The sequence below is a fragment of the Blennius ocellaris genome (genome assembly GCF_963422515.1).
Source record: "Blennius ocellaris genome assembly, chromosome: 14".
NCBI classification, from domain to species: Eukaryota; Metazoa; Chordata; class Actinopteri; order Blenniiformes; family Blenniidae; genus Blennius; species Blennius ocellaris.
The window spans coordinates 8,204,747-8,217,973 of NC_137663.1; the positions used below are offsets into that span (position 1 = coordinate 8,204,747).

Sequence of the window (13,227 nt, forward strand, 5' to 3'; positions counted from 1 at the left end):
TTAGTGATATCTGGATATGTGAAGTATTAGTGAAACCTGGACATATGAAGTATTAGTGATACCTGGACATGTGAAGTATTAGTGATATCTGGATATGTCAAGCATTAGTGATACCTGGATATGCCAAGTATTAGTGAAACCTGGACATATGAAGTATTAGTGATACCTGGACATATGAAGTATTAGTGATACCTAGACATGTGAAGTATTAGTGATATCTGGGCATATGGAGCATTAGTGATATCTGGATATGTGAAGTATTAGCGATACCTGGACATATGAAGTATTAGTGATACCTGGATATATGGAGTATTAGTGATACCTGGACACATGGAGTATTAGTGATACCTGGACATATGGAGTATTAGTGATACCTGGACACATGGAGTATTAGTGATACCTGGGCATATGGAGTATTAGTGATACCTGGACACATGGAGTATTAGTGATACCTGGACATATGGAGTATTAGTGATACCTGGTCACCCTCCACTGCCAGTCACAGCAGCAGCAGCCCACTGTCAGTTTGGGGAGGAGGGAGCTACATTTGCCCCCGCAGGCTGCAGCCACGCCGCCTCGACAGCAGGGCTCTCCGACACGACCACTCGTGCCCCGTCGTCTCGGTCAAACCCGACACTCTCCAGCTCCCCGGCTCTCTCGGCGGTGGGAAGGCAGGCGAGTCTCTTCCGCCGCCATTTTTAGGGAACTGCCTGTCGAGGGGAGAAACTTTGCCAGCCGCTGGCTCGCTGTGACAGCGGCCAGCTCCATTATTCCAGCGCCGATGACTAAAGCGGCTCAGGGTGAAGCCAGCGGCCACCCCGCACTTTGAAGAGCGTATCCGGGGCAGGGCAATTATGCGGTTCAGATTAGCGAATTAGCATTGCTAACTCGCCAGCTAGCGGAGTCCCACTTTGATTTCTGCGATTTCGCCGCGCCGTGTTTCTGGACTGACGGGATTATTCTGCCCTCTCGTCTGCCTGCGTGGATCCACCTCGACCAGGTGAGCCACTGGTTAACTTCCCCTAACCCTTCTATCTTCTTTTTTAACTGACGTCGAGCGGGTCGTTCCTGCCCTGCTGCAGCGGATTTCGACATCCCTTTAGCCTGGCGTGCTAGCAGCCAGGTCGGCTGCTATTCCGAAAGCTAACGAAAAGTTGCTGTCACAACTTGCACGGTCGCCTGATATTCGCTCCGAGCCTTTTGTTCCTAAAGTCCAGTGACACGCTTCGAGCGCTGGGGCGTTCGTTTTGAACGTGTCACGCCTGCGTTCGGTCTGAACGTGGGAGCGGCGGCGTGCAGCGGACGGGAGAGTTGCTTGTTTTGTTGTGAACCCTGGGCACAGATTGCGTCCACCTCGGCTAGCCACGTTAGCCGGCTAATCCGCTTTATGCAACTATGGTTGCGAGCCGAGTGCCACTCCCTCGGTCCTTGTTGTTGTCCGCCCGAGGCTCGTGCCGCGAAGTGGAGCTCGGCTCCGGGGGTGTCTGTCTGGCAACTTTGTGCTCGTCTGCGAGGACGGCGACGTCGTGAGCCGCACGGTGTGTGTGGACGGGCTGTGTCGGCGTTTGACATTGGGTGAAGCTCCTTCCTCCGTCCACCACATTGCCGTGGCATTGTGTTTACAAGCCTCCATGCTGCGTGTGTGTGTGTGTGTGAGCTGCATCCATCGGCTGTTTTTTATGCCCTGACGTGAGTCGCATTCCTCCGTTTTGTTTTGTTTTGTTTTGGGGTTTTTTCTCTCTCGGTGTGTTGCTATTGCGTAACTCCGGCTATCACTCAGCCAGCTCCCCTTCTGCTGGGCTTATCTGTGACTTTGCTGCTTAACTTATGCATGACACAGTGGATCAGCCACGCCAGGATTTAACACCACACTTAGGTTGTATATTTGCGCAAATAGCACACGACACTCGAATTGTGTCACCCAAGTTTTACTACTTGGTTTTGTGATCTTTCAATATCTGATGCTGACTTGCCTTCTGTGCTGTTTTCACTGCAGTATGAGCAGGATCCATGTCCTTGTTGTTATAAATGCAGCTGGGACTATCACACAAACCACGAAAGTTCCTGCTTTTGTATGTTTTCTGTAACCTGTGCTGATCTCCAGGGTTCATTTCTGTACCTGCATGCTCCCCTTCCTTAGTTTCCAATGACTGTAGCTCCTGGTAACCACGCAGCTATTATGGACCGTTATCATCCTGATACAGGAGAAGCCTTCACAGAGTTGTTTTCCCTCGTGTGCCAGTGGACTGCATAATGGTTTTAAGTGTCTCCCAGGAAAAATGGATTAGACGCTGGAGCAAAGCCTGCCCTGGTTGCTCGAGGCAGTCAGCCTCTGCAGAACAAACGCTGGTTTAACATCGGCCACGTGACCACTTTATCTTTATTTAATAGTCAATCGAAGTATGTGATGTAAATGTAAAGTATATACGGTGGTGCTTTTACTCCAATGCTAAGTATCTTTAACTGAGAGCCAATAGACTGATCCTCAGGTTTGAGCTGTGTTGATCAGCTGTGGCGACATGGCATGTCAGAAAACTTACTCATCACTGGGGTGCTGCTCCCATGTGTCACTCCATTCAGAGGATTTGGGCCCTTTTTTTTAACCATTTATAGAGCTCTGCGATATAGACCTCTGTAAACAGCCAAACCTGAGCTGTTAATAGGAATCATCACTATCGACATTTGATTTAAAGATATTTGAGATGGACTGAACAGTTGGACACCAATATGTGATGAGTCAGTCGTGGATGCAGAGGAAAAATGGGGGTGTGGAGTGGTAAGGTACATCTGTTGTTTACAGTGCATATACTGCACAATTTGGAGGAAAAAAATCAACCATAGAGTCAAACACAACTTCATTCAAATTCTTTATTTTTTCTTTGAGATGAATCAGAGGTCCATATTTCACTTTGTAAGACATTGTATTTGGTGTTTGTGCTTTCACACGTGTTGTTGTTGGCGATGCCTCTTCTTTTTTTTTCTTCCTTTCCTCGTGTGCCTCTTGTTCAGAGGTAATTTGGTACGTTGTAGAAAGTCATGACGTTAAATCTCAAGGAGAGGAGTGTAAGTGAAGCTCAGTGAGAGACGGTTCAGACCGTCTCGGTGTTCAGTCACTGCAGCTCTTTGTAGCACCGCTTTGGGATGTGTTATTGTTGACATTGGGTCAGCGAGAGAGTTTTTCACTTCCTCCACTCGGTGAAAGCCACAGTCTGTAATCAGTCCGGGAAACAGGAGCGTGGACACCCCACCCTCCATCTTGGAGGATAGAAATGTAGTGTGTAAGCCATTTGAATAGGGGCACACATGGAGGTCATGAAATTAACATTTTCTCTGAACAAACACCGATGATGCTGCAGTGTGTGTTTGTGGGGGGTTTTTTTGGGGGGGGGGTGACTAATGATAGGCATGTAATCCAGTATATGAAGTCAGTTGTTGCCCTTTTCAAGCACACACAAGCTTCTAATGACCGGTAACTTACTTCAGTTTGACATTTGTGTATTCCACAACCCTGACTGAGGCTGTTCTCATTTTGTTTGGATTAGACCAGTGATGCATATGATCCCTGAGCTCAGCTGAACTGTAAAAAGCAGATGCATCTCCTTTAGGTTTGGAAGGACTTAATGATATTGTTGTTTTGAAGCTGTACTGTTATAATTGCTCCACGTACACATCGGGAAAATCATCCTTCTATGTGTTGTAAAATACTGTCTGACTGATGCATGATCAGTCGTATTACCTAAGTGCATTCCCGTTTTGAATTATTTAGCAAACGGCATTTGGCATCTTGCATTTTAAAACAAAACATATCTCTGAATGGAACATGTATACATATAAAAGCATGTGTGTGTTTATTTTCTTTTTTTGTTATTGAGATGTGTAAGAGACATAATGAAAAAGATTCTCATATTAACAGCACAAAACACACGGAGGAGTTTTAACCGGCCTAAATAGCTGAAAAACATGAATGCTGTATCTTGGATATGTCATAATTCAATCTGTCTGTTCAGTTTAGTGCCTGACAGAGTCCAGTGCACGAGAAGAAAATGATACAATTGCTAATTTTCTTCAAGACTTTGCCATCTGCAGTGTTCGAAAGTAGTTTAAATTGAACTTGGGACAATCAGCTCTCAAGTTAAAGGGGTTTTTATTTGCACCCCGGTGAATAGTTGTTATGGATTAGCTATATGTGATGGTAATGGATCTCCTTGACATTCTTAGTAATATAATTTCTTCAGTTTTTCTGCTTTTTGTCAAACCAGCAGACAGAAACATTGTTGTAGTGTATCTCCTCTGTGTCTAATCCGGTGCAGCTGAGAGAAATTCACTCTGGCAATCAATAAAGTATTTGATTATTTATCCTCTCGCTCTCTCCGTCCTCGGCCTCGTGTATCGGTTGCCTCTTCATTAGGCTCCTTGGTGATTCTACAGTGCAGCAGAAATCAATTCACATAATACATCAAGAGAGAATCCATTTTCTCAAGCGGTAAAGCCAAACAACTTTCAGTGTGTTTTCTCGGACATGCTGTTCTTCTTTGTAATTACACATCTTTCAGTCCAGTTCGCCTCCTGCAGGGTTTGTCTTGTGACTCAGTGTTTTGTTTCACCCAGTCTGTGAGGGAAGGAGATAACTACCTGACTAATTGTATTTTAGTTTTTTTTTTCTTTGTACATGAAGTATTGGACAGGTACAATAAAAGATCCGGGTACTGTCCGCCTTTGTGTGAATGAATTCGATTGATTCAAATCAAATAGTAAAAAGACATTTGACAAAATCCTAAAGTGGCTATAAATATGATGGAGATGGTGTTGAGAGTAATGAAAACGTCTTTTACTGTTCTTCTTTTCAAGTATTATTCAAATACCATGTGAACGTTGACTCATCAGAAAGGAGGAAATCAGGGTTGCAGAAAATAATGCAAATGCATCATTGTCGTGATATAAACATGCACAATATGCACAATATGCATGCCGCAAGAGTGAAGTGAACTGGGACAGTTCATGCTCTCCAAAATCAACACGGCAGAAATGAGATATGAGAGGAAAAAAATTGATTCACAAGATTTATTAAACTAATAAAACAATTAAATTGAATTAAAAATAGGAGGGGGGGAGAAAGAGCACTGTTATTTAGAAGCACAAAGACAATAACATCATGTGTAAAAGTTTGTCCGATGTTTCATGTGCTTGTTGTATTTCTATCATCATCTCTTTCCTTCAACTATTCACATTGACACTGAGTGAAGCCGTCAGATTGGTGCGCAGGTTTATATGCACCAAAATTGTTAAACTGATTGATTGTCTCGTTTACACGCCGACGTCTTCAAGTGAAAGTGGAAAACCTTCGTTGCGTCTCGGCGTCTGTCTGCACGACACAGGTGCTCCTGGTCTCCTGACAAGCCACATTTTTGAAAATGGCCCCCAAGGTGAAACTTTTCAACAATGCTCTGACTTCATGGACACGGGGAAAATGTAACTTTGTCGACAATGCCGCTTCTGCACATGTGGACAATGGTGTTTGTAAATAGTTGTTCTGCACACGTGCGAGTTGACGTGAGCAATGACCTTTGCCTCCTCCTCCTCCTCTTTGCGTCCATATTCTCCTGGGTCCTGCTGGTTTTATAATTGGGAGCTTCATCGCCTGTTCATACGAATGTCCACGTCCTCATCATTGCTCATGTTTATAGCATATAGTTCTCTGTGCACATGTGTGTATGTTTCATTATGAAAACAAACATGACTAACTTGTGGCTCGGCATGCTGACGATGTCGTTTCAGCATTTCTGCCGTCTCCTTGTGAACAGACATTGTTTTTATTTTTCAAAACATTGCCATATGAAAGTGAAACTTTTCCAAACCAAAAATGCAAAAATGTTGCTTCAGTCTTGCATCACATTGGTCGTTTGTGAGATGATCCATCATACGGCTTCACCCAGAAGCCCACCAAGTGTTGAAGAGGGACTTGTCAGTCAAATTAATCAAGCTTCTTTGTTTAGTTTAGTTTTTTTGGTTTCTTCTGAAACTAGAACACCGTCAAAACATTTTGCTCTTTTAGAGTTTGTGCATCGACCAGTCATTCTTTACTATCGCCATTTTTCTCTTACCAGTTTGTGAAATGTCGTAACACACGTGATCAAAGCCCCAACAATGGAAAATAATCCGATTAGCTGTTTACATGGACTGTGTTTGAATCATGAGCAGGATGAAGATGCCTCACAGACATGATTGTGGATTGTTTAATCGTGTTACTTATGATACATGTCCGCCGAAACAAGACAGATATACTGAATATAATATAATATGATATCATATAAATGATATCTATTTAAATCCTCTATTCACTTTTTACCATCTAAAGTTCTGCTACAGTAGCGATCTCTTTCTTTAAACTGTAGTCTGTCATGCTTTTTACATTATCACCATTAGGAAATGCAATTAAATTAATACGGACCATTTTTACTAAGCTGTAATTCAAAATAATCAGGAAAGACGGGTGATAAGTGTGTCTAATGTAACCCTAAGTCACATTTTAAAAGCCACTAAATGGTCATTGTGTAAATGGCTATTCCTGGTTAGAAGCTCGCTGCCTTGACCGTTTGTTACAAGGCCTCACATTGTAATTCTGAGTGAAATCCATGTGTGCAAAGTCAGCAAAGCATTTATAAAGAGATGTTTTGCTTTTTAAAGAGGAGTCAACGTACTTCAGGGAAATGTTAGCTGGAGTCTAGTACAAAGACGCAAAACTGACCAAATTGTCAGTTTATAATGAATTTAATTCCTCTCATCCTTACTGTTACTCGGTGATCATATAATTAGATGTTTGATAAATACCAAGTAAAACACTGTAACTTGACCTGACGCTGCTTTTCTTGTATTCTCGTCAAGGTTATAATCTGCTGATGTTGGAAAAATGTTGATCGGCTTGATTTGGTGACATTTATAAAGATCCCACATGTCAGACTGGACAGCAGTCCACCGCATAGTTTCAATTCTGCTGGCCATGTTTCAAATAGTTTGAGGGGAAACCACACAAGCCAACACTTTCAAAAATACACTGTAAATATAGAGCAGTCCTGCGTACAGTCGGTGCCGTATTAAATGACATTATTTCCTTTCTAAATTCTGATTTGCAGGCCTTCTCTTGGACTGAAACAGTGAAAGTTCGGTGGCGTTTGGACACATTTTGCAGCCAAGAAATCTGCATTACAGTGATTATCTAACAACGCTTATGAAAGAATTAGGAAAAAAAAAAAAATATGTGAATGATTCTCTGTTCACCAAAATCCAACACAGAAAACACAGACCTCTGTTTGTGTTACTTAAGTTTCCCACCACAAGCATTTTTTTTCTCCTTTCTTTTTGAAGCTTTTATCTGTCTATGATTTCCATTGCCCCTCTGGTGTCAAGTGTATGCCAGTATAAGAGTTTCACTCTTTTTCGCAGTCAGCTGGCTCTTTTCTTAGTGGGAGAAACCTTGTGACAGTGAGCTAACAGTGTGGTTTGGTACTGCAGGCGGCTCACTGGGTTAACAGAGCCGCTGCTGTCCTAACGTCGGGCCAGAGCTTTTGACCTCTGTGCATTTCTCCCGTGAAATCTCTGCGCCGCTAAGGTGTAAAAGACACTCCTGCTATTTGTGGACGACTAAACCATCCTATTCTGTGACGGGGGCCCATAAAAAACATGTTGGAATTCAATGTTTGAGGCTGAATTCATCCTGCAGTTGAAATCTATCTTGGGGGAGCTCGTGATGAAGACGGTGTAAGTGGATGAGGCTCACGAAAAACTCTACTAAATTTATATTGATTCCTCTGATGGACTGGTGACTTGTCCGGGGTGTATTTTTCTCTTGACTCCAAAGATGGAACCTTTAGATAATGCTCCGACTCCGTCGTCGAAACAGGCGAAAACACAACTTCCTGGAAATGCTCAGGCTACGTCCCAGCAGAGATGCTGCTGCCATGCAGAGCGCAACACAACCTTAGTAAACAGTTTATCTACACAAGCGCGACAAGATGACCAATGACAACAATGGCTGCTATACGAATGTCCATGTGCTTGCTATTGTTAATGTTTATAGTGAATTGTTCTCTGCATGCGTGTGTGTGGTTTCATTTTGAAAACAAACAACAGCGCCCACTAGTGGCCATACACAAGCTATTTAGTTTTCAGCATTATTGCTGATGCTGTCGCAACAGACATGTTTTTAAAATGAAGTCAAAAGGCAGAAACAGTGGTGTTTTCACTTGAAACATTGTCGTGAAAACGGGGGCCTTGTTTTTTTTTGACATGCAACATCCTCTGGTCATTTAATTTGAGGTTTTCAAATTGTTCCAACCTGCCTAAAGTTTGAGGGGAAACTGATTGAGACTTTTTTTTTTTTTTTTTACAAATACAAAAACAGAGGACCTGTTTTGAATACAGGGAGATCCTTGCAAACAATTTAAAACCCATTTTAATCCATCACTGAGAGCAGTATCTGCCGTATGATTGACCTGATCAGTGAGATCAAATCTGACATGATCCTTGTTTTTTTCTTTTCTTCTTTTCCGCAGGGAAAGTTGTTTTTAACTTGGCCAATGAAGTATGGCCAAGAAGGTTGTGTGTTCATATTTATTTTGTTAATTTGGTTTGTTTGTATGTTATTTTTCTTTACCAACTTTTTGCAAAAACTGTGAAACTGCCAAAAAAATGTCCCATTCATCTCATCACACTAACTTTCCTTTAAAGTTTCTCGTAATGGTAGCTCTAATACATCTCCCAGAAGGCCTTGCATCCTCCCAGTTGAGCCGTTTCCATGGGAACAAGTCATGTTTCACACAGTGACGTAGCTACTTCATCTACCTTGTCGGCATCGATGTGAGCTAACGGCTATCATGCTCGCGATGCTAACTCAATTCAGCAGACCGATGTGCCGTTCTTTAATTCAGTTTTTTAATGATGAACTTTCTCTTTTCACTTATTCCAAGTTTAGTATAGATGTTATAATTTGCGAAATCATTTGCAGCGTAGACAGTGGACCCACGTCCTGCCTGGATGATATGAACATCACCCACAGTATCAATGCCCACAGGTTTACATGGATTAACTGGAGCAAAATTGCTACATCCACTTTGGTGTACACAGTAAGAATTTGACCCCGCGTCCTAATTGATCGTCCAGTATAGCTCGCCACTCATTACTGCCGGCCGCCTCCAGAGCACAGGACATGAAATCGATCCCCGAGCTGGAATATTCACATTGCCCGGTTACTCCAGCATTTGTACAGATATGCAATAATTGCTGAAGCGATCTGGACTGATGCCGTTGCGATGACTCGGCAAGTATTTCAACGTCGGCGCCTGGAAACGTGAGCATTGGCCAAAATCACAGTTTAAAGAACCAGAGGAGCTCCTGACCTTTCTGAAGGAATGTTTCTACAGATTCACTGCAGAAAGGTGCTTTTCGTCTGTGTTTTGCTGTTTGAGGACTTATTTGTGAATTAGTCATATTAATCAGATTAATTTTCCATAAGGATATTAAACGAAAGGCCTTCAGACAAGTTTTTATCCTCAATAAGTAATATGTGAAATTATTGGATTTACACGTGTGTAGTACTTCAAAGGCGGCTTCACATACAGATTTTGGTTTTCTCAGATGAAGCACAGGCGATGTTGTTGTGACTTAACAGCTGTAGTCTCGTATGTTACAGTGAAATGGAGCTTCTGGAGGATGTATCACATCACAGATGATTTGACATTGTCAGAATTACAGTGACATTGGTCTCTCGCTCCTTCAGTTTAAAGTTACTGTTCTTGGTTCATTTTGTTTCTCAGACTGGAGGATTGCAGATTTGATTCCCCATCTCCCCCTGCCCATGTGTCCTTGAGCAACACACTGAACCCCAGTTTGCTTATGTGTGAATGTGATTAACAGTGTAAAGCGCTTTGGGGATCACTCAAGCAGTGGAAAAAGATCCGTGAAATCCATTTACTATTTACGTACATTTGGGACTGTTTGGATTATTTTTTTCCATCATCGTTATTGGACTGGCTTTGGAGAGATTCTGAAATCCAAACAGGAACTTGGTTATTGTCTGAATGCCGTCATTTTTGTCATCCTGACTTCTTCTGTACCGTGTTTCTCCTACAATCTTTGACCGATTTGAACCATTTGAGTGTCAAAGCGTGCAGCTTTTTCGGGACATTTGTGCTACGCTGTATGCTTTGTGGGTCTTTAACCCTTTCCGAATAAATTGCAAAAAATGTTCCACACAAAACAGGTGGGAGAGGCACCTCATGGAGGAGATCAAAGGAGATCAGTGTCTCCTTCAGCTTCGTCAGCATTACGGTTCACCTTTATTCAGCTTCAGCATTCACACTTGCATTTTCTCCTGGAATTACAGGGTGTAATGACTATTTTGATAGTCAATTTCAGTTGATTAAATCGATGAGTTGTTTCAGCCCTAATTGCATATTTACAACCGGTGCAGGATTTCCAAAGCCTTGTGCTCAATGTCTGTTGGATCAGGCTCTGACGCTCACATCCATACTCGGGATTTAGCCGGTGAAGAAGACTGTTGGATTTAAATGTAGTCAAATGATGTGGTTACCATCTGTTGACAACAAAATGGACTTGTTAGAGAGACTCTGGGCCATTGGTGCGAATTAAAACCTCAGTTTCAGCTCAAAGTTTTGCTCCGATTTCCTGCCAGCTCCTCTCACCTGTTCAGAATCATTGTGTTGGACCTGGCCACTACTCACACCTCTTTCCTTTCTCTCTTCCCCTCCTCTAGGTGTCCATGTGCTGCTTCCTCAGGCTCGCCCGTTGCCGCAGATGAATCGTCAGCTGCGTCGGCACAGCTCAGCACCCAGATAGTCCCGTCCCCGTCGCGTGGGTGATCAGGGGACTACTTTAACCAGGATGCCCTCCTCTGTCAGGGCGGGGAGCCTAAAAGATCCAGAGGTGGCTGAGCTTTTCTTCAAAGAAGACCCAGAGAAGCTTTTCTCTGACCTCCGAGAGATCGGCCATGGCAGCTTTGGCGCCGTCTACTTTGTACGGCAACTCCCTCTTCACCTACTTGAACTCACTAAGTTAGACATTAGAAAGTGGCTTTATCCAGAATTGTGTGTCAGAATCATAAGAAATAGTTAATTAACAAAAAAAAAGAAGTCACTCTGTGTAGTGAGACTGAATTGTGTATTAACTGTGTGATCTGTGTTTTCCAGGCACGGGATGTGCGCACAAATGAGGTGGTGGCAATTAAAAAGATGTCCTACAGTGGCAAACAGTCTAATGAGGTGAGATCGATCGGTCCTGTGTAACGCACAACAACGTGATCATAAACTATCCTTGCATGTGGAAATCTTTCAAAACATCTCTGATTTGTGGTCATAGTCAACATGTAAGACAACGTTTTAGTGTCTTTTGGACATTTTTGGGATGAATCAGCAAGAAATAAACCACCATTGGATGAACTGCACAAAGGTGTACTTACTGGAAGCAATTTACTTCAGAAGGACACTCTATAGTGACATTATAATGTAAAATCATGAACCATTTTTCACAAGAAGCTGCTGCAGAAAAGTGGAAAGGAACAAAGCTTTAAAAAGATGTTGGTTAATGTCTTTATTTTAATGTATTTTTGGTCATTAAACAGCTGATTAGAGCTCTGTGGTACTGTGATATTCATGTTGCAGTCCTCCTTTTGACACTCAATTTCGCAATTTTCTGGCTTTCTCAGTTGCTGCCCTGGCGTTGGTTTCCCTGTTTGCGCCGCTGATAATTTCAGATTAGCTATAATCAGATTAGACGACAACCACCTTTGCATTTGGACGTACACACACACACACACACCCCTCGTCACCTCAGGTGTGATCAGAGCGTCATTGGTTCCTTCTCTCCCCATCAGAAATGGCAGGACATTAAAAAGGAGGTGAAGTTCCTGCAGAGGATCCGCCACCCCAACAGTATAGAGTACAAAGGTTGTTACCTCCGTGAGCACACAGCATGGGTAAGCTCGGTGTTTTTCACGCCCGCGTTGCATCCGTTCACCCACGCTGCCCGCGAGTTAATTTCACATTCCGCCTGGTTTCCAGCTGGTGATGGAGTACTGCCTGGGTTCAGCCTCCGACCTGCTGGAAGGTGAGCAGTAAAAAAAAAAAAAGAAAAAAACCCCCAAGTCACTCACGATCATCGACCGAGTTTATTGAACAACAGCATGTTTATGCGGGGTTTTATGAGCTGGTGCTTGATTGCTGCTCCGACTGTTTCACTCCTGCAGTTCATAAAAAGCCTCTGCAAGAGGTGGAGATCGCTGCCATCACACATGGTGCTCTGCAGGGGCTGGCCTACCTCCACTCCCACAACATGATCCACAGGTGAACCATCGTTCATGCCATTCTCTTATTCAGGCATATACAAGTTGATCTGAAAATTAGACCGTTTCAAGCTTTTGTCACATTCATTTGTCTGTTTTTGAGATGTTGTATCTTTGTTCTCTCAGGGATGTGAAGGCGGGTAATGTCCTGCTGACGGAGCCGGGACAAGTCAAGCTGGCCGACTTCGGCTCTGCCTCCATCGCTTCACCTGCCAACTCATTTGTGGGAACGCCATATTGGTGAGTCCAGACGCAAAGCATTCAGGCCCCGTTTACACGACGGCGTGTTCAAGCGAAAACATAAAAATCTTCGCAGCGCTCTGGGCGTCAGTTTAAACTATAACGGTGTTTGGAGCCACTGAATAAGCAACTTTCTGAAAACGGTCGGCCTCCGTCCTCGTGTCGACGGCGGAAACACTGCTACTGTTCACCACGTTCCTGACGTTGCCATGGAAACGTAGAACTTTTCTGAAAAGGAAATGGCAAAAACAATGCATTTTAGCTTGAAACGGGGCCTAAAACTACAAAGTGAGTTCTGGTGTGGAAAAGAAGTTGAGCTTATAGTAGCTGTGATTGATGAAATGGATTTGACTGTGAAAGCATTTGAACCTGCTTGTACACACACACACACACACACACACACACACACACACACACACACACACACACACACACACACACACACACACACACACACACACACACACACAATGCCGCATGCTGACATATTCAAATGTTTTGCCACCGGGGCCGTCGGGGACAATATGCACACAGGACAGAGACATTGTGTGGTTCGTTATATCTGGAGGGGGGGGGGGGAAGAAAATGGAGCATGGGTGCAGTTTGGAGGTGCGTTCCATTATTCAACACAATAT

The 13,227-nt window shown here is 43.3% G+C and overlaps 1 protein-coding gene across 2 annotated transcripts in view; it reads left to right on the plus strand.

Moving 5' to 3' along the window:
- Nucleotides 1-619: 619 nt before the first annotated feature.
- LOC308139804 (serine/threonine-protein kinase TAO1-like) overlaps nucleotides 620-13,227 on the plus strand; it is a 23,202-nt gene continuing 10,594 nt past the window's right edge. Inside the window, exons 1-7 of one of the 2 annotated variants that reach the window (XM_080509339.1) lie at nucleotides 620-1,000; nucleotides 10,769-11,028; nucleotides 11,202-11,273; nucleotides 11,885-11,986; nucleotides 12,072-12,117; nucleotides 12,257-12,353; nucleotides 12,479-12,592. In XM_080509339.1, the coding sequence (XP_080365465.1) occupies nucleotides 10,897-11,028; nucleotides 11,202-11,273; nucleotides 11,885-11,986; nucleotides 12,072-12,117; nucleotides 12,257-12,353; nucleotides 12,479-12,592 (563 nt within the window). In that variant the 5' untranslated portion in view covers nucleotides 620-1,000; nucleotides 10,769-10,896. Of the gene's footprint in view, nucleotides 1,001-1,590; nucleotides 1,690-10,768; nucleotides 11,029-11,201; nucleotides 11,274-11,884; nucleotides 11,987-12,071; nucleotides 12,118-12,256; nucleotides 12,354-12,478; nucleotides 12,593-13,227 lie in introns of those variants that run through there. The other variant, XM_080509340.1, reaches the window with a different exon arrangement.